Source organism: Rattus norvegicus, chromosome 9 (assembly GCF_021556685.1).
Source record: "Rattus norvegicus strain SHRSP/BbbUtx chromosome 9, alternate assembly SHRSP_T2T, whole genome shotgun sequence".
Lineage (NCBI taxonomy): Eukaryota > Metazoa > Chordata > Mammalia > Rodentia > Muridae > Rattus > Rattus norvegicus.
In genome coordinates this window covers 20,876,426-20,899,175 of record NC_141542.1, presented here as the reverse complement: position 1 = coordinate 20,899,175, position 22,750 = coordinate 20,876,426, and the positions used below count along the sequence as shown (strand labels likewise).

The 22,750-nt window shown below is 43.6% G+C and overlaps 1 protein-coding gene across 2 annotated transcripts in view; it reads left to right on the top strand.

Moving 5' to 3' along the window:
• The first annotated feature begins 5,837 nt into the window (after positions 1-5,837).
• The window catches only part of LOC148003452 (disks large homolog 5-like), a 34,087-nt gene continuing 17,174 nt past the window's right edge, over positions 5,838-22,750 (top strand). The window contains exons 1-2 of one of the 2 annotated variants that reach the window (XM_087568724.1): positions 5,838-5,921; positions 6,075-6,438. In XM_087568724.1, the coding sequence (XP_087424850.1) occupies positions 6,159-6,438 (280 nt within the window). In that variant the 5' untranslated portion in view covers positions 5,838-5,921; positions 6,075-6,158. Of the gene's footprint in view, positions 5,922-6,074; positions 6,439-18,353; positions 18,622-22,750 lie in introns of those variants that run through there. The other variant, XM_087568723.1, reaches the window with a different exon arrangement.

Sequence of the window (22,750 nt, the reverse complement as noted above, 5' to 3'; positions counted from 1 at the left end):
TAGGCCAAATGCTTGAATTACCCTAGAAGCCTAGAACAAATGAAACTCAAGACGGATGATCAAAATGTGAATGCTTCACTCCTTCTTTAAGAGGGGAACAAGAATACCCTTGGCAGGGAATAGAGAGGCAAAGATTAAAACAGACATAGAAGGAACACCCATTCAGAGCCTGCCCCACATGTGGCCCATGCATATACAGCCATCCAATTAGACAAGATGGATGAAGCAAAGAAGTGCAGGTCGACAGGAGCCGGATGTAGATCGCTCCTGAGAGACACAGCCAGAATACAGCAAACACAGAGGCGAATGCCAGCAGAAAACCACTGAACTGAGAATAGGACCCCCGTTGAAGGAATCAGAGAAAGAACTGGAAGAGCTTGAAGGGGCTCGAGACCCCTTATGAACAACTATGCCAAGCAACCAGAGCTTCCAGGGACTAAGCCACTACCTAAAGACTATACATGGACTGACCCTGGACTCTGACCTCATAGGTAGCAATGAATATCCTAGTAAGAGCACCAGTGGAAGGGGAAGCCCTGGGTCCTGCTAAGACTGAACCCCCAGTGAATTAGATTGTTGGGGGGAGGGCGGCATGGGGGGAGGATGGGGAGGGGAACACCCATAAAGAAGGGGAGGGGTGATAGGGATGTTTGCCTGGAAATTGGGAAAGGGAATAACACTCGAAATGTATACAAGAAATACTCAAGTTAATAAACAAACAAACAAACAAAAAAAGAAATAGCCATTGTAAAGAATTACAAAAAGCAAAGCAGTGAAGCAGAGTGGACTCTGTGTGTCAAGTCCCTCTGCTGTCCATCTCTGGGACCAAGTATGCATCAGATCAGTGACGGGAATGGGGTGCTGAGAGCCTGGAGCAAAGGGATGCTGGCTGCATGGCCACATTTGAACAGCACTCAAGCAGGACTAAATGCTAAGAAAAAAAAAGCCACATGCAAACCATGTAAATTTTAATGTCCTCCAGAAAGGCAAAACCACAATAATTTTACTGTTTGTAAAGCTGCTTGTGTCACCAAACTTCTAATATTGGTAAGGATGTGAAAACTCTTGTGATGCAAACCAGTTGCCAATAAGAAGAACAACCACTGTCCAGACCAAGGTGACCTGGATGCTGTCAAATAGGCCGAGGCAGCCTGGACAGCCATCAGAGTATGTTTAACACACAGATATCTGTCATTTCAAAGGGGGGAAAATGAAGGCTGACTTTTCCCCCCACTTTATGCAAAACCAAGAATACTCCAGCATTGAGGCTTACAAATAAAAATATGCCAAGAAACTTCATAGAATATGGATTTCTCTTGTGTGTGCTCCTGAGTGTGTGTTTTGTATGTTTTGTGTGCGTGTATGTGTGAGTGTGTGTGTATGTGTGTGAGTGTGTGTATGTGTGTGAGTGTGTGTGCTTGTGTGTGTGAGTGTGTGTGTATGTGTGTGAGTATGTGTGTGTATGTGTGTGTGTGTGTGAGTGTGTGTGTTTTGTGTGTGTAAGTGTGTGATTTTTGTGTGTGTGAGTGTGTGTTTTGTATGTGTGTGTGTGTGTGTGTGTGTGTGTGTCTGTGTGTCTGTGTGCACTAATGCTTCAATTATGTGCTATGGTGAATACTGTCCCCAACTCAATTATGGAGGTTAGTAATAAGCTGTGAGTAGTATGTGGAGAGTGGTCACAAAGAATAATTAGGAGTCCTCTTCAGTTAAGTTGTCTGAGACTCCCAAATGCTGCATGCTGTGAGTGGGCCTCACATCTCAGCACACTAACTCTATTAAGTACAATTCCCATGTGTTTTTCTTAAACAATTTTCTATGAAAACCTTTAATAATTTTTTTCTCCCATTCATTTTTAGGGGGCACAAGGGTCTTTGGGGTTTTGTTTTCCTTGCTTATTTTAGGTCCACAGGATTTTCTGTAGCCTTTGAGGAAGTCATAGTTAGGACACTGGATCTGTATACTTTAGGGAATTAACCAGTTCACTGAGCACATTTTTTCTTTGTTTGGTTTCTGTTTTTCTTTTGAGATCTCACTGTGGGAGCAGAGGAAGCCCTGAGGAAGTGAATCCCTGAGTGGATGTGTGCTGTAAACCTGATATGACCATGCCATGGACCCAAAGCCATTTATCAGTGGGGAAAAGGCAAAGGCCCCCATGCCCCTTGAGGCTCAGAGACATGCCAAAGCCTTCTCAGGATGGCATTGATAGTGTGTGCAGAAAAAGTCTACTCTACCTTTCTCCCTGGCCCCATCTGGATATTTACAGCCTGAAGACTGCTCCCTGCACAGACTGCTCCTACTGAGATTAGCTAAATCTGCCCCTTGTCAGTTACATATGCATAGTCCTCCCCTCCTTGTTTATCTGCATGTACTGCCCACCTTCGTGCTGCCCTGTGCAACAGCCCTGCTTCCTGGCCAACTCTATATAATAAACATGCTGAGCTTCTGGGATGCTGCATTTTCTCCAGCTCACGGACCCAGCCTTCCCCATGTATGTGTGTCCAATGTCATTCTTCATTTCCTCCTCACCCCTGGTCAGGCCCAAGTCCCTGGAGCCACACAAAGGACTTGGCAATCTCAGTCTGCTCCACTTTGAAGGAAGTGCTTTCTAAACTGAAATCTAAAGCACACAGTGGGTTCAGCTCCCTCCCAAGTGTCTTTGGTGAGGGTTGGGGTGGGTGTGAGACCAGTTGCATTATGACTATTGCAGAAGAGTAAAGGATTCACAGTTTGCTTTTGGTGAAGGTGAGCTCCCCAAGAGGCTCTCATTGCCAACGTTTTCCCAAGTCAACTTCTAGGCGGTCAACTGACTCCTAGATGAGTCTTTGGTTACACTGCTTCAGTTTTCTGTGGCTACACTGTCCAAATGGCACCCACTGGTCACACATGGCTATTTGAGATGAACTAAACTTAGAACTAAAATCTACCTCTTTAGTCACAGCAGGCAAACCAGGAGGCAAACAGCCAGTCAGAATCCATAGCCAGAAACACAGCAGATATAGAATATTTCTATCATCTAGAAATTTCTCCTGGACAGCAGTGGTCTAGGTTCTTGGTGTCTGGTTTTTCCTTCAGGGAGAATTACTTTCCATACTAATATCCAACGGTTTATTTTTAAAGCAACTTTACCAAAATATGAATTACTCACCCCCAAATTATCCAGTTTAAGTCTACAATGTAATGGTTCCCCATAAATCTACCTGAATTCGTCGCTAGTAAAATGTTATGCAATAGTATTGATCACTGCAGAATTATACTGCACTACTTTTGAATTCTTCAAAATCAGGCCTTTTATTGATAGTTGTACAAAAATACATCATCCTAGAGTTGAGAAAATATTACACAGTATTTCATCTGGGCTTTGTATTTCATTGAGACTTTAAAATTTTTGCCTCTTTTGCTAGTATCGTTAGATTATTTATAAGAGTTTTACTTTGTGGAGTTCATTATTTGTTGTTGTTGTTGTTTTTTGTTTTTTGTTTTTTTTGCCAATCTGGTCAGTATTTGATGCCATTTCAATGTTCTCATGATTTTGAGGATAATAATACCACAATGATAAAGTGATATTCATTTTCTTGAGCCATTTATATATGTATATGCGCACAGATGGGAAGTTATGTATACATATTTCTATGCTATACTGTGTAGAATAAAATTCTATTATATGTCAACATATACAGTTTACTCAATATGATTTCTGTGAATGTTATCAGTCATGGGGAAATATTAAGAGCCTGAATAAACATGGACAATATTTGCAGAATTCACATAAAATTGAAGATGGTATATGAGCAAAAATGTGAAGTATATCACTTACAGTTTTCATACCGAATGTACTTTAAAATTTTAATAGATTAAAAAATTTAAATCATCTTTAACCAATTTCATGTTTTTTTTTTCACAATGTGTCTCCTGGATGATTTGAATTATAATTATATATGCTGCTCAAGATCCTTTTAACAACAGTAACCTAATGCCTTAAATGTGTTTCTGATATTTCTGTTCACTTGATCACTGTTCAATAATTGTACCAAATTGATAGCTGTAATTTTTTTATCATTTTAAGAATGTAAATTTCATGTGTGTGTATACACTTTTGATCCTAACTCTTTGAGGCATAGGCAGGTGGATCTCCTTTTGAGGTCAACCTGGTCTACATAGGAAAACCCTATCTTAAAAAATCAATCAATAGGGGGTTGGGGATTTAGCTCAGTGGTAGAGCGCTTGCCTAGGAAGCACAAGGCCCTGGGTTCGGTCCCCAGCTCCGAAAAAAAGAACCAAAAAAAAACAATCAATAAATAAATAAGCAAATAAATAAAAAGAATTTAAAACACTTGAAATTAATATGAACATAATCACATCTTTAATAACAATTGATTTTTTATTGCAGATAATTCATATAATCCATTTACAAAACGTTATATAGTGTCATATGGGAAATCAATTTCATCATAAAATAAACCTGCTTTTCTCTTTTCATTGGTTGCTCTTAGTTAACATTTTCATACACATATATAATTTATTCTGATTATTCTCTCCCCCACATCGTCTCATCCCCTCCCCTATGACTTAAACTTATACAGTCTTCTAAATTTAGGCTTTACAAATTTAGGATTTCTCTTTTATTTATTATAAATGTATATCCCTTTACTTTTCCATCTACATTTTATTATATCTTAATAAGAAACCCATTCTGTCATTCGCATTATCTCAGTGTTTGGTAGGAGACATTCACATTCTTCAGTAGCTTGTCATCAGTGCAAGAAATGACCTCGAGGTCTCTCTCTCTCTCTCTCTCTCTCTCTCTCTCTCTCTCTCTCTCTCTCTGGCGCTGTCTGTCTCTGTCTCCCTCTCCGTCTTTCTCTGTCTCTCTGTCTCTCTGTCTCTCTGTCTCTCTGTCTCTCTCTCCATCCCCTCCCCAATTGTTTTGTTTTCTAATACAAGGTCTCACACTTTAGTCTAGCATTGAACTCTAGACAATCCACCTACCTCAGCCTTGTGAGTGTCGGGATTCCAGGCATACACCATGTTGCCCAGTGAATTTTGTGACTCTCGTACATCCCTTTACCATTTCTGAATTATTTTTAATATTGCTGTGACCCTTTTCTAGCTTCTAGATGTAGATACATTAACTGATTAGAAGGTTTTATCTTTAAAGATTTATTTATTTCTGTACATGAACACTCTGTTTGCGAGTGTGCCTGCATCTCAGAAGAGAGCTTCAGACAGAAGAGGGCATTGGATCCCACTACAGATAGATGTCGGTCACCATGTGGTTGCTGGGAATTGAACTTGGGAGCACTGGAGAAGCAGTGTTCTTAACCACCAAGCCATCTCTCCAGCCTGATAAAAAAGATTTTAAATTTCATTCTTTTCGTGTTTGTTTACAATCTTTCTTCTTGAGAACACTGTGATGGAATGTCCAAATGGTGATTAGTGGCGGTTGGTAGAAGGAGCCATATGTGTGATGCTGCCATATGTGTGAGGGGCTGGCAACAAGGTGCAGACCCAAGACCATGGCCCTGTGCCCTGAGGCTCGCCTGCTGGATGTGGGCTCTCAGCCCCATCAGGATGCCTTCAGGTGAGGAAAGGTGGTGGTGGCTTGTGCCCTGCTGAGCCAGCCTAGGAGAGTGGCAACCACAATCACATCGTCCAAGGCTCCAGCCTGGGGCAGCGGGAAGCTCCAGAGGTGATGACCGCGGGTAGGTCACGGTGGTCCTGGGGCCCGCAGAAGCCACCCTGGGCCACCGCAGAGCCCTGAGGGGGGACTGACGGGCCTGAGCGGAGCCCGGAGCTCCACACCACACGCCTCGCCATGTCCCGCCTCCCGGTGTTGCCTGCACCGCGGAGTGGGCACCCGTGTCCTTCCCACCCCGACCCTCGACCGCGCCCGAGCCGGGCCTCAGGGCACGCGGAGCTCGTGGGTGAGCGCGGGGCCTGAGGGGACCGGGCGCGCGCGTTATATTTGGCGCCGGCAGCAGCGCGTGTGCCTGGGCGAGTTTTCCTTCCGCAGGTGCCAGCAGCCGGGGCGCCGCCGCCCAAGCTGACTCCTCTCTCTCCCTCTCCAACCACGGCAGGGCCCAGAGGTGAATCTGCCTGCACGATGTCCTCCTTGCTGGAGGGGAGCTCTTCGCAGGCGCCACATCGTGAACAAAAAGAGAATGAAGAAAAGAAAAGAAAAAGCAGAAGAAGCGGCCAGGGAAGCGGGCCTTAGCGGCTTTGGGGGTCAGCTCGGTCACCAGAGGGCGCGCTATGACAGTGGAGGGGTTTCCAACGGAGACTGCAGCCTCGCAGTGTCCAGGGACGAACCCCAGGCATGCCCTGCCAGGGGACCTGGAGGCGTGGTGCTCGCGCTGACCCCTAGACCAACCTCCGGTCTGGTCCCCAGGGACAGCAAGCAGCAAGCAGGGCGGGCTGCACCGCCAGAGCAGCAGAATCATGGTAGGTAGGAAACCCGAGTCCCTCCTTGGGCTGGTTCTGGCCCTGCCCCCCGCCCCTGGCCCCCTGCCCTGGGAAAGCAGTGGCAGAAGGAGGCAATGCAAAGTGAGCCCATTGGGTAGGGGAAGGGAGGGTTCAGGGATGTATGGAGAGCAGAAGCAGGGATTTGAAAGCCCATGGCATTGAGAAAGAATGGAGAGGTAATCTGAGTGTGCTGTTAAAGGACGGGGATCGTGGGAAAATATTTTCTTAAAACCTCAGGCAATGAATGTATTATTTAATAGATTTTTTCTGATCTACTTTGAAATTGGTTGCCCCTTGCAAGAGATTGTAATTGGAGGATGTTAAATACCCTCCTTCAATTACTTGGAGAAAGGGAACATGAACAGAGGTTTCCTCTTTTTTAGCCTCCAAAGCTCTGAGAGATTACAGTTCTGCATAATTTAATTCTTTCCTGCCTGCTATGAGCAGGCCTCCAGATCAGCAAGTTCCTTTGGAACGGTTTTGCTTGTTTTTATTTATTTTCCATGGTGCTGATTAGAAAGCCATGAATTATTTTGTGAATTTTAAATTTCAAGAGGTGACACCCAGAGTTTATGGTGGTTTCCTTCAAACACTGCAGTGTAGTTGCAGCATAAAAAAATACTTCTTGTGACAAGAAGTGGAAAAAGAAAGTTGATGAGGTAAGAAAAGTAGAGCCTTGAGCCAGATCAACCATTTGGCTTCCTCAAATATGGAGCAAGCATGGAATGTGGCTTTTTCAGAATCGAAGGGGTTTTTAGGATAGGACAGTGAATACTGTGTGGTGCTAACCTGTCCCTTTTGTGGCTGACAACCCTTAGGAGACAGGTCAGAATGTGCCAACGGCACAGAGTGGGCACTGGTGGTATTTGAACTCAGAAGTGCTCAGGAACTGTGAAAGTTTGTCTGTTATCACCCTGGAGCCATCTAGTGAAATAGACTACTGTGATGCTGTGTAAGAGGCCGTTGTGAGGACTGGAGAGATGGCTCAGTGGGTAAGAGCACCAAGTGTTCTTCCAGAGGTCCTGAGTTCAAATCCCAGCAACCACATGGTGGCTCACAACCATCTGTAATGAGTACTGATGCCCTCTTCTGTTGTGTCTGAAGACAGCTGCATTGTCTCACATATAAATAAATAAATTTTACAAAAGATTATCATCTACTGCAGTTTCTATGTGGACAGAGCACAGTTGAAGGGCTTAAAGATCAAGTACATTGCCTGTCTTTAAAGATCAAGTGTATCACCTAACTTTCAAACAGAGAAATGTAGTGTCTTTTTGCTGCTTGTGTAGCTTTTAGTGGTTTTTTCTCCTAGTACGTCGTTTGTTTCCATGATAGTTGTTTTCAAGTATATATGATTATCGCTCCTATTTGCAGAGCTATTCAATATTTTCATTGGATAAACATTTGTGGTGAATTTACATTGTGATATCAGTAAAAGGCTATGTGAAAATTTTAGAGAATATACGGGTTTGGGTAATTTTAATAACCTTTGCCCTCAAGTGGTGGCCTGTTTTCACATTGAAAAGACTGGAATTCATTACCATCCATAGCAGGATTGATAGGGAAGCGAAATGGACAGTGACAGTGTTGTTCTCTTTGACAGTTGTGGGAGCCAAGAAAGAAGTGTGACTTGCTTTTTGTGACTTACAAAATCAAGACTGAGTATCATTACGGTAGAAGCCCATGGCAAAAATGATGAAGTTTTCAGAAATCACCAGTTAAAGAAATGGTGGTTTTGCTTATATTGAATTCTGAGTTTCAAAGTTATGTTTCATTTTTCTTTATTCCTTACTGAGGCTTTTTATTGTTTTTATTTACCATTACACCCTTAGATGCATAGTACTAGGATCATAGTAGGTGCTCAATAAATCACTGACCATCGGGGAGGAGGAATGATAAGAAAGTATGTATTTTCTGTAAGTTCTGTTAGTTTTGGTTGACCAGTCATAGCTTGGTATCTTGTCCAACATAAGACAACTTGACAGAACCCCCTTTCTGGCCATTATGTTCAACTTATTTTACTATTATTCATTCTTGAAAATCATGGAAGTAGTGTGGAAAATTGATTTTACCTGCAGTATAGCAAAAAACAGCAGTCTAGATAGGTAAGCAGTTATGTTTCTCCATGAGCTGATGTCTTAAAACATCTAGATTTAGGAATTTAGTGTTGTGTTTTCTAAACATACATCATAAAGCATAGAGATAACATCGTAATAGAATAAAGGAATCTTTTGATTTAGCACCAAATTCCATAAAGCAGTGACTACTGCACAGTTCTCTTGGCCATATGAATACCCGAAATTATATTTCACTCTTTTAAAGAAATAATGAAAGAACTTAAGGTTAAGCAAAGCCCATGGGAAAAGTTTGCTGTGGTGTTCTTCTTTGGTTTCTTGTGCTCTTTCTAGAGAATGACTTTAAGAAGTCAGGGTGGTCAGGTGGTCAGTGTGGTCAGGCAGTCATGAGCAGATGGTTAAGTGATGTGCTAGGTCCCCATAGGCCAGTGAGCCCAGCTGAAGAGGACAGGCTAGCCAGTGAGCCTGACTGAAGAGCAGAGGCTAGCCAGTGAGCCTGACTGAAGAGCAGAGGCTACCCAGTGAGCCTGACTGAAGAGCAGAGGCTACCCAGTGAGCCTGACTGAAGAGCAGAGGCTAGACAGTGAGCCTGACTGAAGAGCAGAGGCTAGACAGTGAGCCTGACTGAAGAGCAGAGGCTAGACAGTGAGCCTGACTGAACAGCAGAGGCTAGTCAGTGAGCCAGGCTGAAGAGCAGAGGCTAGACAGTGAGCCTGACTGAAGAGCAGAGGCTAGCCAGTGAGCCTGACTGAAGAGCAGAGGCTAGCCAGTGAGCCCAGCTGAAGAGGAGAGTCTAGCCAGTGAGCCTGACTGAAGAGCACAGGCTGGACAGTGAGCCAGGGTGAAGAGCAGAGGCTAGCCAGTGAGCCTGACTGAAGAGCAGAGGCTAGCCAGTGAGCCTGACTGAAGAGCAGAGGCTAGCCAGTGAGCCTGACTGAAGAGCAGAAGCTAGTCAGGGAACCTGACTGAAGAGCAGAGGCTAGCCAGTGAGCCTGACTGAAGAGCAGAGGCTAGCCAGTGAGCCTGACTGAAGAGCAGAGTCTAGCCAGTGAGCCTGACTGAAGAGCAGAGGCTAAACAGTGAGCCTGACTGAAGAGCAGAGGCTAGCCAGTGAGCCTGACTGAAGAGCAGAGGCTAGCCAGTGAGCCTGACTGAAGAGCAGAGGCTAGCCAGGGAACCTGACTGAAGAGCAGAGGCTAGCCAGTGAGGCTGACTGAAGAGCAGAGGCTAGTCAGTGAGCCTGACTGAAGAGCAGAGGCTAGACAGTGAGCCTGACTGAATAGCAGAGGCTAGTCAGTGAGCCAGGCTGAAGAGCAGAGGCTAGCCAGTGAGCCTGACTGAAGAGCAGAGGCTAGCCAGTGAGCCTGACTGAAGAGCAGAGGCTAGCCACTGAGCCAGGCTGAAGGATGAAGAGCAGTGATTTTAACGTTTATTTCTAAGTTCTTCAGTTTTCTAAAAGACAAAAGTTTGCCTCCATAAAGTTTGACTTAGAAGGTTCTCCTTGCTCTCTTCTTCTTATCTCCTGTTCTCTTGCTCTTATGACACAATAATTTCCTTACTCTCAGTGCCTTACTCTCAACGCTATGCCTTTACTTCTAAGTTCTTCTTGAGTTCTGTTCTCTTCAGTTCAGTTCTGTCTAAAAAGCTTTCTCTCTCTTTGTCCTCAGCATTTGTATATCTTTCTGAACACAGCATCACATGGTGAAAAGGTCACCACAAGTTTGCACAGGAATTCAAATCATAAGTTGGATAATCAGTTTAGGACAGGGAATGTTTACATGCATATCCATGAAGAGTAATCATCAGGATAAACCGTCACCATCTGTCACTGGCTCTGCACATTCATGGAGAGTTAAAAGCTGTAATTTTTATGAGAAAAGAATAAGTGAAATTGCCTATAGGCAAATCCAGTCAATTATTTATGTTCAGTCCATGCACCTATACTAAATCATTAGTTCTCTTTTTATGAACCTTGGTTAATTGGTTTATACCCTCTTAGGATGGGCTGTAATTTGTAGATCCTGCTTGGTATTGCAGAAGCAATTCACTCATGACACTTTAAGAATAGAAGAGATTTCAATGCAATTTTGATTACCAGAGAAAACATAATAGCAGTCCTATTATAAAAGCTTAAAATTACTAATCTAATTTTAGGAATTCTTATACAACCATCATTAGGAATTAAGAAATCAACTATTTGTCTACACATCATCAGGCCAACACAATACAACTTCGTTGCTCTGTGGTGATATGCTCAAAAGAGTGGCGTAAAGAGCATGACAAATACAGAAGCAGATACTTGCAGCCAACCATTTAGCTGAAAACAGGGTCCCAAATGGAGAAGTAAGAGAAAGGATTGAGGGAGCTGAAGGGGTTTACAGCCCCATAAGAACAACACTAAGAAACAGCCAGAGCTCCCAGGGCCTAAACCACCATCCAAAGAGTACACATGGACAGACCCATGGCTACAGCTGCATGTGTAGAAGAGGATGGCCTTCTTGGGTACAAATGGGAGGAGAAGCCCTTGGTCGTGTCAAGGCTTGATGCCCCAGTGTAGGGGAAACCAGAACAGGGAGGCAGGTAGGCCTGGGTGTTTGGGTGGGTGGTAACACCCTCACAGTAGAAGGGGGAGGCACGTTATAAGGGGTTTTGTGGATGGGAAACCAGGAAAAGGGTTAACATTTGAAATGTAACAAAAGCCCTCTCTGGGGATGGACTGCTGCTAAGGTGCTCTGAGACCCTACTTCCCTGCTGCCTCCCTTTGATCTCTACTGTGGTGCAAGGTGTTGGCCTGGGAGTCCCCATGGGCTGCTGCTGGCCCTGGTCCTGGTGTTCAGGGCCAAGAGCATGATGATCAAGGAGCACATGGTTTATCCCGATTCAGAGCTGGGCAAGTGGCCACCAGAGGACTAGCACAGCTTCCTGTACGATCATGAGGTCTTCCTGGGTAAGGAGAACTCCAAGACCTTTGATAGCTTAGCCTGGACGAGAGCAGGAGAGGCTGGGGAAAATTGTTGATCCAATTGACAGTGGCTTATGCTCTAAGATCAAGAATCAACAAATGTGATCTCATAAAACTGCAAAGCTTCTGTAAGGCAAAGGACACTGTGGTTAGGACAAAACAGCAACGAACACATTGTGAAAAGATCTTTACCAATCCTACAACAGATAGAGGCCTTATATCCAAAATACACAAAGAACTCAAGAAGTTAGACCGCAGGGAGACAAATAACCCTATTAAAAATGGGGTTCAGAGCTAAACAAAGAATTCACAGCTGAGGAATGTCGAATGTCTGAGAAACACCTAAAGAAATGTTCAAAATCTTTAGTCATAACGGAAATGCAAATCAAAACAACCCTGAGATTTCACCTCACACCAGTGAGAAAGGCTAAGATCAAAAACTCAGGTGACAGCAGATGCTGGTGAGGATGCGGAGAAAGAGGAACACTCCTCCGTTGTTGGAGGGATTGCAGACTGGTACAACCATTCTGGAAATCAGTCTGGAGGTTCCTCAGAAAATTGGACACTGCCTGAGGATCCAGCTATACGTCTCTTGGTCATATACCCAAAAGATGCCCCAACATATAAAAAAGACACGTGCCCCACTATGTTCATAGCAGCCTTATTTATAATAGCCAGAAGCTGGAAAGAACCCAGATGCCCTTCAACAGAGGAATGGATACAGAAAATGTGGTACATCTACACAATGGAATATTACTCAGCTATCAAAAACAATGTCTTTATGAAATTCGTAGGCAAATAGAATGAACGAGAAAATATCCTCCTGAGTGAGTTAACCCAATCACAGAAAAACACACATGGTATGCACTCATTGATAAGTGTCTATTAGTCCAAATGCTTGAATTACCCTAGATGTCTAGAAGAAATGAAACTCAAGATGGATGATTAAAATGTGAATGCTTCACTCCTTCTTTAAAAGGGGAACAAGAATACCCTTGGCAGGGAATAGAGAGGCAAAGATTAAAACAGACATAGAAGGAACACCCATTCAGAGCCTGCCCCACATATGGCCCATGCATATACAGCCATCCAGTTAGACAAGATGGATGAAGCAAAGAAGTGCAGGGTGACAGGAGCCGGATGTAGATCTCTCCCAAGAGACACAGCCAGAATACAACAAACACAGAGGTGAATGCCAGCAGCAAACCACTGAATTGAGAATAGGACCCCCGTTGAAGGAATTAGAGAAAGAACTGGAAGAGCTTGAAGGGGCTCGAGACCCCATATGTACAACAATGCCAAGCAACCAGAGCTTCCAGGGACTAAGCCACTACCTAAAGACTATACATGGACTGACCCTGGACTCTGACCTCATAGGTAGCAATGAATATCCTAGTAAGAGCACCAGTGGAAGGGGAACCCCTGGGTCCTGCTAAGACTGAACCCCCAGTGAACTAGATTGTTGAGGGGAGGGCAGAAACGGGGGGGGGAGGATGGGGAGGGGAACACCCATAAAGAAGGGGAGGGGGGGGTATGTTTGCCCGGAAACCGGGAAACAGAATAACACTCGAAATGTATATAAGAAATACACAAGTTAATAAAAAAATAAAATAAAGTACATAGCATGTGAAAAAAAAAGAAATAGCCATTGTAAAGAATTTGTAAAAAGCAAAGCAGTGGAGCAGAGTGGATGCTGTGTGTCAAGTCCCTCTGCTGTCCATCTCTGGGACCAAGTATGCATCAGATCAGTGACAGGAATGGGGTGCTGAGAGCCTGGAGCAAAGGGATGCTGGCTGCATGGCCACATTTGAACAGCGCTAAAGCAGGACTAAATGCTAAGAAAACAAGCAATATGCAAACCATGTAAATTTTAATGTCCTCCAGAAAGGCAAAACCACAATAGTTTTACTGTTTGTCAAGCTGCTTGTGTCACCAAACTTCTAATATTGGTAAGGATGTGGAAAACTCTTGTGATGCAAACCAGCTGCCAATAAGAAGAGCAACCACTGTCCTGACCAAGGTGACCTGGATGCTGTCAAATAGGCCGAGGCAGCCTGGACAGCCATCAGAGTATGTTTAACACACAGATATCTGTCATTTCAAAAGGGGGAAAATGAAGCCTGACTTTTCCCCCCTTTAAGCAAAAGCAAGAATACTAAAGCATTGAGGATTACAAATAAAAATATGCCAAGAAACTTCATAGAATATGCATTTCTCTTGTGTGTGCTACTGAGTGTGTGTGTGTTTTGTATGTGTTTTGTGTGTGTTTTGTGTGTGTGTGTGTATGTGTGTGTGCTTGTGTGTGTGAGTGTCTGTGTGTCTGTGTGTGTATGTGTGTGAGTGTGTGTGTATATGTGAGTGTGTGTGTATGCATGTGAGTGTGTGTGTTTTGTGTGTGTGTGCGTGTGTGAGTGTGTGTGTGTGTGTGTGTATCTGTGTGCACTAATGCTTCAATTATCTGCTATGGTGAATATTGTCCCCAACTCAATTATGAAGGTTAGTATTAAGCTTTGAGTAGTATGTGGAGAGTGGTCACAAAGAATAATTAGGAGTCCTCTTCTGTTAAGTTGTCTGAGACTCCCAAATGCTGCATGCTGTGAGTGGGCCTCACGTCTCAGCACACTAACGCTATTAAGTACATTGCCTCTGTTTTTCTTAAACATTTGTATGAAAACCTTTAATAATTTTTTCTCCCATTCATTTTTTTGGGAGGCACAAGGGTCTTTGTTTGGTTTTTGGTTTTTTTGGTTTTTTTTGTTTGTTTGTTTATTGCTTATTTTAGGTCCACAGGATTTTCTGTACCCTTTGAGGAAGTCCTAGACTTAGGACACTGGATCTGTATACTTTAGGGAATTAACCAGTTCACTGAGCACACTGTTCATTTGTTTGGTTTCTGTTTTTCTTTTGAGATCTCACTGTGGGAGCAGAGGAAGCCCTGAGGAAGTGCAGCCCTAACTGGATGTGTGTTGTAAACATGATATGACCATGCCATGGACCCAAAGCCATTTATCAGTGGGGAAAAGGCAAAGGCCCCCATGCCCCTTGAGGCTCAGAGACATGCCAAAGCCTTCTCAGGATGGCATTGATAGTGTGTGCAGAAAAAGTCTACTCTACCTTTCTCCCTGGCCCCATCTGTATATTTACAGCCTGAAGACTGCTCCTACTGAGATTAGCTAAATCTGCCCCTTGTCAGTTACATATGCATAGTCCTCCCCTCCTTGTTTATCTGCATGTAATGCCCACCTCCTTGTTTCCCTGTGCAACAGCCCTGCTTCCTGGCCAACTCTATATAATAAACATGCTGAGCTTCTGGGATGCTGCATTTTCTCCAGCTCACGGACCCAGCCTTCCCCATGTATGTGTGTCCAATGTCATTCTTCATTTCCTCCTCACTCCTGGTCAGGCCCAAGTCCCTGGAGCCACACAAAGGACTTGGCAATCTCAGTCTGCTCCACTTCGAAGTGAAATCTAAAGCACACAGTGGGTTCAGCTCCCTCTCAAGTGTCTTTGGTGAGGGGTGGGGTGGGTGTGAGACCAGTTACATTATGACTATTGCAGAAGAGTAAAGGATTCACAGTTTGCTTTTGGTGAAGGTGAGCTCCCCAAGAGGCTCTCATTGCCAACGTTTTCCCAAGTCACTTCTAGGAGGTCAAATGACTCCTAGGTGAGTCTTTGGTTACACTGCTTCAGTTTTCTGTGGCTACACTGTCCAAATGGCACCCACTGGTCTCACATGGCTATTTGAGATGAACTGAACTAAGAACTAAAATCTGCCTCTTTAGTCACAGCAGGCAAACCAGGAGGCAAACAGCCAGCCAGAATCCATAGCCAGAAACACTGCAGATATAGACTATTTTATCATCTAGAAATTTCTCCTGGACAGCAGTGGTCTAGGTTCCTGGTGTCTGGTTTTTCCTTCAGGGAGAGTTACTTGCTGTACTACTATCCAAAGGTTTATTTTTAAAGCAACTTTACCAAAATATGACTTACTCACCCCCAAATTAATCCAGTTTAAGTCTACAATGCAATGGTTCCCCATAAATCTACCCGAGTTTGTCTTAGGCCACGGAACAAAAGAACGAGAATGTTTGCAGTTATGTAAAATGGTATGCAACAGTATTGACCACTGCATAATTATACTGCACTACTTTTGAATTCTTCAAAATTCAGGCCTCTTATTGATAGTTGTACAAAAATACATTATCCTAGAGTTGAGAAAATATTATACAGTATTTCATCTGGGCTTTATATTTCATTTAGACTTTAATATTTTTGCATCTTTTGCTAGTATCGTTAGATTCTTTATAAGAGTTTTATTTTTTGGAGTTTTTTCCTTTTTTTTCCTTTTTTTGCCAATCTGGTCCGTATTTGATGCCATTTCAATGTTCTCAGGATTTTGATGAAAATAATACGACAATGAAAAAGTGATACTCATTTTCTTGAGCTATTGACATATGTATATACACACATATGGGAAGTTATGTATACATATTTCTATGCTATACTGTGTAGAATACAATTCTATTATACGTCAACATATACAGTTTGCTGAATATGATTTCTGTGAATGTCATGGTGAAATATTAAGAGCCTGAATAAACATGGACAATATTTGCAGGATGCACATAAAATTGACGATGGTATATAAGCAAAAATGTGAAGTATATCACTTGCAGCTTTCATATCAAATGCACTTTACAATTTTTAATAGATTATAAAAATTTAAATCATTTTACCCAGTTTCTTGATTTTTTTCAAAATGTGTCTCCTGGATGATTTGAATTATATATGCTGCTCAAGATCCTTTTAACAACAGTGACCTAATGCCTTAAATGTGTTTCTGATATTTCCATTCACTTGATCACTGTTCAATAATTGTACCAAGTTGATAACTGTACTTTTTTTTTATCACTTTAAGAATGTAACTTTCATGTGTGTGTATACACTTTTGATCCTAACTCTTTGGAAGTATAGGCAGGTGGATCTCTTTTTTGAGGTCAACCTGGTCTATATAGGAAAACCCTATCTTAAAAAAAAATCAATCAATAAATTAGCAAATAAATAAAAAGAATTTAAAACATTTGTAATTAATATGAACACAACCACATCTTTAATAACAATTGATTTTTTCTTGCAGATAATTCATATAATCAATTTACAAAATGTTACATAGTGTCATATGGGAACTCAATTTCATTGTAAAATAAACCTGCTTTTCTCTTTTAATTGGTTGCTCTTAGTTAACATTTTTATATGCATATGTAATTTATTCTGATTATTCTCTCCCCCACATCGGCACATCCCCTCCCCTAAGACTTCAACATATACAGTCCTCTAAATTTAGGCTTTCCAATGTCTGATTTCTCTTTTAATTATTATACATTACTTTTCCATCTATAGTTTATGATATCTTAATAAGAAACCCATTCTGTCATTCGCATTATCTCAGTGTTTGGTAGGAGACATTCACATTCTTCAGTAGCTTGTCATCAGTGCAGGAAATGACATCGAGGTCTCTCTCTGTCTCTGTCTCTCTCTGTGTCTTTCTCTGTCTCTCTGTCTCTCTGTCTCTTCTGTCTCTCTGTCTCTCTGTCTCTTTCTCCATCCCCTCCCCAATTGTTTTGTTTTCTAATACAAGGTCTCACACTTTAGTCTTGAAATCAAGGCAATCCACCTACCTCAGCCTTGTGAGTGTCGGGATTCCAGGCATACACCATCTTGCCCAGTGAATTTTGTGACTCTCGTACATCCCTTTACCATTTCTGAATTATTTTTAATATTGCTGTGACCCTTTTCTAGCTTCTAGATGTAGATACATTAACTGATTAGAAGGTTTTATTTTTAAAGATTTATTTATTTCTGTACATGAACACTCTGTTTGTGAGTGTGCCTACATGTCAGAAGAGAGCTTCAGACAGAAGAGAGCATTGGATCCCACTACAGATAGTTGTAGGTCACCATGTGGTTGCTGGGAATTGAACTTGGGAGCACTGGAGAAGCAGTGCTCTTAACCACCAAGCCATCTCTCCAGCCTGATAAAAAAGATTCTAAATTTCATTCTTTTCGTGTTTGTTTGCATCTTTCTTCTTGAGAACACTGTGATGGAATGTCCAAATGGTAATTAGTGGCAGTTGGTAGAAGGAGCCATATGTGTGATGCTGCCATATGTGTGAGGGGCTGGCAACAAGGTGCAGACCCAAGACCATGGCCCTGAGCACTGAGGCTGCCTGCTGGATGTGGGCTCTCAGCCCCATCAGGATGCCTTCAGGGGAGGACAGCAGGTGGTGGCTTGTGCCCTGCTGAGCTGGCCTAGGAGAGTGGCAACCACAATCGCCATGCCCAAGCCTCCAGCCTGGGGCAGCTGGAAGCTCTGGCTGTGATGGCCTCGGGTTGGTCACAGTGGGCCTGGAGGCCTGAAGAAGCCGCCCTGGCCTCCGCAGAGCATTGAGAGGGTACTGACAGGCCTGGGCGGAGCCCGGAGCTCCGCACCACGGGCCTCCCGGTGTCGCGCCTCCCGGTGTTGTCTGCCCCACGGAGTGGGCACACGTGTCCTTCCCACCCCGCCGCTCGACCGCGCCCGAGCCGGGCCTCAGGTCAGGCGGAGCTCGTGGGTGAGCGCGTGGCCTGAGGGGACGGGGCGCGCGCGTTATATTTGGCGCCCGCAGCAGCGCGTGTTCCTGGGCGAGTTTTCCTTCCGCTGGTGCGGGCAGCCGGGGCGCCGCCGCCCAAGCTGACTCCTCTCTCTCCCTCTCCGACCCCGGCAGGGCCCTGAGGTGATTCTGCCTGCACGATGTCCTCCTTGCTGGAGGCGAGCTCTTCGCAGGCGCCACATCGCGAACAAAAAGAGAAAAGAAAAAAAGAAAAGGAAAAGCAGAAGAGACCAGGGAAGGTGGCGGTAATGGCGTGGGGGTCACCTCGGACACCGGAGGGCGCGCTATGACAGCGGCGGGGTTTCCAACGGAGACTGCAGCCTCGCAGTGTCCAGGGACTAATCCCAGGCCAGCCCTGCCAGGGGACCAGGAGGCGTGGCGCTCGGGCAGACCCCTTGCCAGACCTCCGGTCTGGTCCCCAGGGACAGCAAGCAGCAAGCAGGGCGGGCTGCACCTTAAGAGCAGCATTATCAAGGTAGGTAGGAGACCCGCGCCCCTCCTTAGGCTCCTTCTGGCCCCCCTCCCCCGCCCTGGGAAAGCAGTGGCAGAAGGAGGCAATGCAAAGTGAGCCCATTGGGTAGGGGAAGGGAGTGTTCAGGGATGGATGGAGAGCTGAAACAGGGATTGGAAAGCCTGTGTATTGGAAAAGAGTGGAGAGGTGGTCTGGAGTGTGCATGAGAGCTGTGCTCTGACATCCCCAGAGCAACTTGGGGCTGTCACCACTCTCCAGATGACTTGGAATTGAATGGCCTGTACCTGCCAGGGCAGGACAGGCTTTTCAGAGGCAGCTTAGCCTGGTGGCACACTCCCTGTAATGTTTCCATTGTATGCTAAAGGACGGGGATCATGGGAAAATATTTTCTTAAAACCTCAGGCAATGAATTATTATTTAATAGATTTCTTCTGATCTACTTTGTAATTGGTTGCCCCTTGCAAGAGATTGTATTTGGAGGATGTAAAATACCCTCCTTCAATTCCTCAGAAAAAGGGAACATAAACAGAGATTTCCTCCTTTTTAGCCTCCAAAGCTCTGAGAGATTACAGTTCTGCATAATTTAATTCTTTCCTGCCTGCTATGAGCAGCCCTCCAGATCAGCAAGTTCCTGTGGAATGGTTTTGCTTGTTTTTGTTTATTTTCCATGGTGCTGATTAGAAAGCCATGAATTATTTTGTGAATTTTAAATATTAAGAGGTGGCACCCAGAGTTGATGGTGGTTTCCTTCAAACAAGGCAGTGTAGTTGCAGCATAAAAAAAAAAATTTCTTGTGACAAGAAGTGGAAAAAGAAAGTTGATGAGCTAAGAAAAGTAGACCCTTGAGCCAGATCAACCATTTGGCTTCCTCAAATATGGAGCAAGCATGGAATATTGCTTTTTCAGAATCGATGGGGTTTTTAGGATTGGGCAGTGAATGCTGTCTGGGGCTAACCCGTCCCTTTTGTGGCTGACAACTCTTAGGAGACAGGTCAGAATGTGCCAACAACACAGAGTGGGCACTGGTGGTATTTGAACTCAGAAGTGCTCAGGAACTGTGAAAGTTTCTCTGTTATCGCCCTGGATCCATCTAGTGAAATAGACTACTGTGATGCTGTGTAAGAGGCCGACGTGAGGGCTGGAGAGATGGCTCAGTGGGTAAGAGCACCAAGTGTTCTTCCAGAGGTCCTGAGTTCAAATCCCAGCAACCACATGGTGGCTCACAACCATCTATAATGAGTACTGATGCCCTCTTCTGGTGTGTCTGAAGACAGATGCATTGTCTCACATATAAATAAATAAATCTTACAAAAGATTGTCATCTACTGCAGTTTCTATGTGGACAGGGCACAGTTAAAGGGCTTAAAGATCAAGTACATTGCCTGTCTTTAAAGATCAAGTGTATCACCTAACTTTTAAACCAAGAAATGTAGTGTCTTTTTTGCTGCTTGTGTAGCTTTTAGTGATGTATCTTTTCTCCTAGTACGTCCTTTGTTTCCATAATAGTTGTTTTCAAGTATATATGATTATCGCTCCTATTTGCAGAGCTATTCAATATTTTCATTGGTTAAATATTTGTGGTGAATTTACATTGTGATATCAGTAAAATGCTATGTGAAAATTTTAGAGAATATACCGGTTTGGGTAATTTTAATAACCTTTGCCCTCAAGTGGTGGCCTGTTTTCACATTGAAAAGACTGGAATGTATTACCATCCATAGCAGGATTGATAGGGAAGCACAATGGACAGCAACAGTGTTGTTCCCTTTGACAGTTGTGGGAGCCAAGAAAGAAGTGTGACTTGCTTTTTGTGATTTACCAAATCAAGACTCAGTATCATTACTGTAGAAGCCCATGGAAAAAATGATGAAGTTTTCAGAAATCACCAGTAGAAGAAATGGTGGTTTTGCTTATATTGAATTCTGAGTTTCAAAGTTATGTTTCATTTTTCTTTATTCCTTAATGAGGCTTTTTATTAAGTTTTTTATTCACCATTACACACTTAGATGCGCAGTGCTAGGATCTTGTAGGTGCTCATTAAATCACTGATCATTGGGGAGGAGGAATGATAAGAAAGTATGTATTTTCTGTAACTACTCTTAGTTTTGGGAACAGGTGGTTTTAGGTTTACCATCATAGTTTGGTATCTTGTCCCACATAAGACAACTTGACAGAACCCCCTTTCTGGCCATTATGTTCAACTTATTTTTCTCTTAAACATTCTTGAAAATCATGGAAGTAGTGTGGAAAATTGATTGTACCTGCATTATAGCAAAAAAGCCCAGTCTAGATAGGAAGCAGTTATGTTTCTCCATGAGCTGATGAATTAAAACATCTAGATTTTAGGAATTTGGTGTTGTGTTTTCTAAACATACATCTTACAGCATACAGATAACATCATGATAGAATAAAGGAATCTTTTGATTTAGCACCAAATTCCCTAAAGCAATGACTACTGCACAGCTCTCTTGGCCATATGAATAGCCGAAATTATATTTCACTCTTTTAAAGAAATAATGAAAGCACTTAAGGTTAAAGCAGAGCCCATGGGAAAAGTTTGCTGTGGTGTTTCTCTTTGGTTTCTTGTGCTCTTTCTAGAGAATGACTTTAAGAAGTCAGGGCGACCGGTCAGGTGGTCAGTGTGGTCAGGCAGTCATGAGCAGATGGTTAAGCGATGTGCTAGGGCCCCATAGGCCAGTGAGCCCAGCTGAGAAGCAGAGTCTAGCCAGTGAGCCTAACTGAATAGCAGAGGCTAGACAGTGTACCTGACTGAAGATCAGAGGCTAGCCAGTGAGCCAGGCTGAAGAGCAGAGGCTAGCCAGTGAGCCTAGCTGAAGAGCAGAGGCTAGCCAGTGAGTCTGACTGAAGAGCAGAGGCTAACCAGTGAGCCAGGCTGAAGAGCAGAGGCTAACCAGTGAGCCTGACTGAAGAGCAGAGGCTAGTCAGTGAGCCTAACTGAAGAACAGAGGCTAGCCAGTGAGCCTGATTGAAGAGCAGAAGCTAGCCAGGGAACCTGACTGAAGAGCACAGGGTAGACAGTGAGCCGGACTGAAGAGCAGAGGCTAGCCAGTGAGCCTGACTGAAGAGCAGAGGCTAGCCAGTGAGCCTGACTGAAGAGCACAGGCTAGCCAGTGAGCCAGGCTGAAGAGCAGAGGCTAGCCAGTGAGCCTGACTGAAGAGCAGAGGCTAGCCAGTGAGCCAGGCTGAAGAGCAGAGGCTAGCCAGTGAGCCTGACTGAAGAGCAGAGGCTAGCCAGTGAGCCAGGCTGAAGACTGAAGAGCAGTGAGTTTAACCTTTATTTATAAGTTCTTCCGTTTTCCTAAAATTTCTACAAAGGTTTGCCTCCATAAAGTTTGACTTATAAGGTTCTCCTTGCTCTCTTCTTCTTATCTCCTTTCCTCTTGCTCTTATGACACAATAATTTCCTTACTCTCAATGCCTTACTCTCAACGCTATGCCTTTACTTCTAAGTTCTTCTTGAGTTCTGTTCTCTTCAGTTCAGTTCTGTCTAAAAAGCTTTCTCTCTCTTTGTCCTCAGCATTTGTATATCTTTCTGAACACAGCATCACATGGTGAAAAGGTCACCACAAGTTTGCACAGGAATTCAAATCATAAGTTGGATAATCAGTTTAGGACAGGGAATGTTTACATGCATATCCATGAAGAGTAATCATCAGGATAAACCGTCACCATCTGTCACTGGCTCTGCATGTTCATGGAGAGTTAAAAGCTGTAATTTTTATGAGAAAAGAATAAGTGAAATTTCCTATAGGCAAATCCAGTCAATTATTTATGTTCAGTCCTTGCACCTATAGTAAATCATTAGTTCTCTTTTTATGAACTTTGGTTAATTGGTTTATACCCTCTTAGCATGGGTTCTAATTTGTAGATGCCTGCTTGGTATTGCAGAAGCAATTCACTCATGAAACTTTTAGAAGGAAGAGTTCTCAATGCAATTTTGATTACCAGAGAAAACATAATAGCTGTCCCATTATAAAGGAGCCTAAAATTACTAATCTATTTTAGGAACTCTTATAGAACCATCATAAGAATTAAGAAATCATCTATTTGTCCGTACATCATCATGCCAAGACAATACATCTTCGTTGCTCTGTGGTGATCTGCTCAAAAG